General features: G+C 45.0%; 1 protein-coding gene across 2 annotated transcripts in view; it reads left to right on the forward strand.

Annotated features, from left to right (window-relative positions):
* LOC132975093 (striatin-like) overlaps positions 1–5000 on the forward strand; it is a 37960-nt gene that overhangs the window by 27632 nt on the left and 5328 nt on the right. Inside the window, exons 8-11 of one of the 2 annotated variants that reach the window (XM_061039391.1) lie at positions 1–39; positions 3755–3898; positions 3985–4121; positions 4273–4448. The exon at positions 1–39 is cut by the window's left edge and continues 72 nt beyond it. In XM_061039391.1, coding sequence (XP_060895374.1) covers positions 1–39; positions 3755–3898; positions 3985–4121; positions 4273–4448 — 496 coding nt within the window. The remainder of the gene's footprint in view (positions 40–3754; positions 3899–3984; positions 4122–4272; positions 4449–5000) is intronic. The other variant, XM_061039392.1, reaches the window with a different exon arrangement.

The raw sequence follows: 5000 nt of genomic DNA on the forward strand, positions 1-5000 counted from the left end.
AGTACAAAAAGGAGCGCAAAGGGAAAAAGGGGGTGAAGAGTAAGTCCTGCCAGGCGCTGCTGCCTGCTCCTCCTCCTCCTCCTCCTCCTCCTCTCTGTAGAAACAAAACAACAACAAAAAGAAAACATCTGTCCTCTCTCACCTCCTTATTATTCCTCCTCTGTCCTCTTCATGTCTCCTCTGTCCTCTTCATGTCTCCTCTGTCTTCTTGTAAACATCCTCGGCCCTGTTGTTCAAAAGTCTAGATTTACAGACTCCAGACTAAAACGGAGAATCTTGATCCAGCTGTCAGGACTTTAGCATGGCGTGCTGCATAACTCTCTGAGGTCGTGGTCGCTGTGCCCGTGCTGCAGCTCCACGGTGGACGCTGTGCTCCTAAACTCTTTTTGACCTCCACCCCGGTCATGTGACTCAAAGCTATGATTAGAGAAATGTTGTTTTGTTCGACCATTTAAAAAAGCTTTTCTGATATTTGTAATCCAGTCTGATTCAAAGTGTTCTCAGTCCTGATATAATCCAATGAAACGTCTTTGAAACAACCTGTTCTTCAGATGTGATCCAGTCCGAAGCTTTTATCCAATCAGACGACTTTTGAACAGCTGGGCCGTGTTTTATTTTTACTCATCCCGACTGTGAAGCCTGCTGCATGTGTCTCTGTCTTTCACTTTTATATTCTCTCCACTCATCTGTTTTTTGTCCTGTCAGCGTTCTCCTCCACCTTCATCCGTTTCCTCCCGTGTGTCGGCCATGTTGGTTCTTCATTTAGCTGCGGTTAAATCCAAACTCTTGTTAGTTGTTAGAGACTCAGCTGAGCTCGGCCGCTCTCACTGCCAATTTCCACATTCTCCGTCAACGCTCCTGTTTCCACAGCCGGCGCTGAGGTCTGTGTCCGGAGCGAGCCAGCAGCGCCGCTACGCTCTGCTCCATTTCAAACGCGTTGATGGAGCTCGCTGCAAGTACATGTTAAGCTGGACAGAGTAGATCAACCTGTACAGGAAGTCAGACAAGGAATGTGATCTTGTAGTTCTACTATGATCTTGTAGTTCTCCTATGATCTTGTAGTTCTCCTATGATCTTGTAGTTCTCCTATGATCTTGTAGTTCTCCTATGATCTTGTAGTCCTTTCCTGTGATCTTGTAGTTCTCTTGTGATCTTGTAGTTCTCTTGTGATCTTGTAGTTCTCGTGTGATCTTGTAGTTCTCCTGTGATCTTGTAGTTCTCGTGTGATCTCGTAGTTCTCCTGTGATCTTGTAGTTCTCTTGTGATCTTGTAGTTCTCTTGTGATCTTGTAGTTCTCTTGTGATCTTGTAGTTCTCTTGTGATCTTGTAGTCCTCATGTGATCTTGTAGTTCTCGTGTGATCTTGTAGTTCTCCTGTGATCTTGTAGTTCTCTTGTGATCTTGTAGTTCTCCTGTGATCTTGTAGTTGTAGTTCTCTTGTGATCTTGTAGTTCTCCTGTGATCTTGTAGTTGTAGTTCTCCTGTGATCTTGTAGTTCTCCTGTGATCTTGTAGTTCTCCTGTGATCTTGTAGTTCTCTTGTGATCTTGTAGTTCTTTTGTGATCTTGTAGTTCTCTTGTGATCTTGTAGTTCTCTTGTGATCTTGTAGTTCTTTCCTGTGATCTTGTAGTTCTCCTGTGATCTTGTAGTTCTCCTGTGATCTTGTAGTTCTTTCCTGTGATCTCGTAGTTCTCCTGTGATCTTGTAGTTCTCTTGTGATCTTGTAGTTCTCTTGTGATCTTGTAGTTCTCTTGTGATCTTGTAGTTCTTTCCTGTGATCTTGTAGTTCTTTCCTGTGATCTTGTAGTTCTCCTGTGATCTTGTAGTTCTCCTGTGATCTTGTAGTTATTTCCTGTGATCTCGTAGTTCTCCTGTGATCTCGTAGTTCTCCTGTGATCTTGTAGTTCTCTTGTGATCTTGTGATCTTGTAGTTCTCTTGTGATCTTGTAGTTCTCTTGTGATCTTGTAGTTCTCTTGTGATCTTGTAGTTCTTTCCTGTGATCTTGTAGTTCTTTCCTGTGATCTTGTAGTTCTCCTGTGATCTTGTAGTTCTCCTGTGATCTTGTAGTTCTTTCCTGTGATCTCGTAGTTCTCCTGTGATCTTGTAGTTCTCTTGTGATCTTGTGATCTTGTAGTTCTCCTGTGATCTTGTAGTTCTCTTGTGATCTTGTAGTTCTCCTGTGATCTTGTAGTTCTTTCCTGTGATCTTGTAGTTCTCCTGTGATCTTGTAGTTCTCTTGTGATCTTGTAGTTCTCGTGTGATCTTGTAGTTGTAGTTCTCCTGTGATCTTGTAGTTCTCGTGTGATCTTGTAGTTCTCCTGTGATCTTGTAGTTCTCCTGTGATCTTGTAGTTCTCCTGTGATCTTGTAGTTCTCCTGTGATCTTGTAGTTCTCTTGTGATCTTGTAGTTCTCCTGTGATCTTCTAGTTCTCTTGTGATCTTGTAGTTCTCTTGTGATCTTGTAGTTCTCTTGTGATCTTGTAGTTCTCCTGTGATCTTGTAGTTCTCCTGTGATCTTGTAGTTCTCTTGTGATCTTGTAGTTCTCTTGTGATCTTGTAGTTCTCGTGTGATCTTGTAGTTCTCCTGTGATCTTGTAGTTCTCCTGTGATCTTGTAGTTCTCCTGTGATCTTGTAGTTCTCCTGTGATCTTGTAGTTCTCTTGTGATCTTGTAGTTCTCCTGTGATCTTCTAGTTCTCTTGTGATCTTGTAGTTCTCGTGTGATCTTGTAGTTCTCCTGTGATCTTGTAGTTCTCCTGTGATCTTGTAGTTCTCTTGTGATCTCGTAGTTCTCCTGTGATCTTGTAGTTCTCCTGTGATCTTGTAGTTCTCTTGTGATCTTGTAGTTCTCTTGTGATCTTGTAGTTCTCGTGTGATCTCGTAGTTCTCCTGTGATCTTGTGAACGCTCTCATGGCTGCACTCAGGCTCCACAAACGGACGCAGTGGGGCCGTGCGCTTTCGGTCTGACGGAGTCAAACCGTGGCCGCTGACAGGACGCAGCGTGCACGCGGGGCTGTGTGGAAATTGTCAGTCAGGATAACGGTCCTCTTCACGTGTAGAATCGTTCAGCGGCTCTTAGATTTCACACTCAGGAGTCCCACGCTCTACGGTGCGACGGTCGTTTTATCAAACTGTGATTGAATCATGAGTCCCACGGCTCGCTTCATCTTCACACGTTCTATTTCTGTTCTTTGCACTGCGTTGGTACGTTATCGCTCAGCGGGCGTGTGGAGGAGATCATGAAGAGAGATGTCGGGACGTTTTTGTCTCTTTGGTTTCCTGCAACTTTGACAACATGAAATAAATAACGTAAAGATAGGAGCTCGTTACTGACCTGTCACAATAAAAGCATTGAGTGTGTCCTTTCACAATAAGAGCGTTGAGTGTGTCCTTTCACAATAAGAGCGTTGAGTGTGTCCTTTCACAATAAGAGCGTTGAGTGTGTCCTTTCACAATAAGAGCGTTGAGTGTTCAGCGTTGAAGGTGTTTTTCCAGCATCATGATAATAAGTCTGTTACTCCCACAGTTTCAGATTCTGTGCACACATTTCTCCCTCTTCAGTTCGTCTTAACATCGACTCTGTTGCTGACTTCTCTTCATTCATTTTCTTCTTTCAGTGCTGCTTTCCCTCCATCTTCATCCTGAGTTCTCTTCCTCGGCTCGTTTTTTCTTTACGTTAAATATTCTTCGTTTTGATTTTTCCGCCTCCTCATGTGTGTGTGCTCTGTTATGTTTGACCCGATTCATTAAACAGGGCCAAACCGGTCCAAGCTGCAGGACATGCTGGCTAACCTGAGAGACGGCGAGGATCTGTCCCACATGCAGCCTCCGTCAACGCCACAATCCAGGCCGAACGCCGCCCGCTTCAACGAGCACGAACCCAACAGAACGGACGAAGGTGCAGCACGAGATCGAAGCATGAAAGAGTTCCACTGACTTTATCCAGAGAGGTGTGTGTTTTAAATTCATGATTTCTGTTTTTAGTCGAGGCGCTGACCTTCCCGCCCACCTCGGGGAAGTCGTTCATCATGGGCGCAGACGAGGCCATGGAGAGCGAGCTGGGGCTGGGCGAGCTCGCCGGGCTCACCGTGGCCAACGAGGCCGACAGCCTGGCGTACGACGTGAGTAGAACAGGAGCCGAGGGGGGGCGCCGCTCTGACGGGAAATATTTCTGTTCACGCTTTCACTGAAGCTGAATTCAAACGTGTGACGACATGGAAACGTAACCTTCTCGTCTCGAGTCCAAAGATTGAAGTGTGCGTCTCTCCTCAGATCGGGAACAACAAGGACGCCATGAGAAAAACATGGAACCCCAAGTTCACCCTGCGGAGCCACTTTGACGGGATCCGAGCTCTGACCTTTCACCCCGTGGAGCCCGTACTCGTCACCGCCTCGGAGGACCACACGCTGAAGATGTGGAACCTGCAGAAGACCGCTCCCGCCAAAAAGTAAGCAGCTCCGACCCGTAAGAAAGAAACTGACAGTGACGGCGGCCATTTGTTTGTGACCTCAGACCGTTTAAAATGTTTAAAGTGACATTAAAGACGTGGGAGGAGATTCTTACACAGATTTTATGTCAGAATGTTTTTTAACATCATCAAACTTTGAGCGTTTTATGTAGCGGCAATAACAGCAAATTCTGACCAATCAGAGAGCATGTTCCTCGAGCGTCACTCTTGTAAATATCCCTGTGTGAACACAGAACAAACTTGAGGTGATTATTCAACAATGGAATAAAAACTGATCCGTGATTCAGACCAGAGCAAACGATCTCCAGGTGTGAAAACGACCTCTAAAAAACAACACAGAGTTTTACACAAAGAAGAGAAACAGATCTGAACATGTGACACGATTACCTGAACGCCAAACAGACGATGACATTAAACTGCAGAGTCCCTCTGCACCTTTAAGAAAAAGCTAAAGACCCAGCTCTTTCATGAATACCTACTAACTTAATGATGATGGTCTCCATATTATTGATGATGATGATGGTAATGACG

The sequence above is a fragment of the Labrus mixtus genome, chromosome 6 (assembly GCF_963584025.1).
Source record: "Labrus mixtus chromosome 6, fLabMix1.1, whole genome shotgun sequence".
Lineage (NCBI taxonomy): Eukaryota > Metazoa > Chordata > Actinopteri > Labriformes > Labridae > Labrus > Labrus mixtus.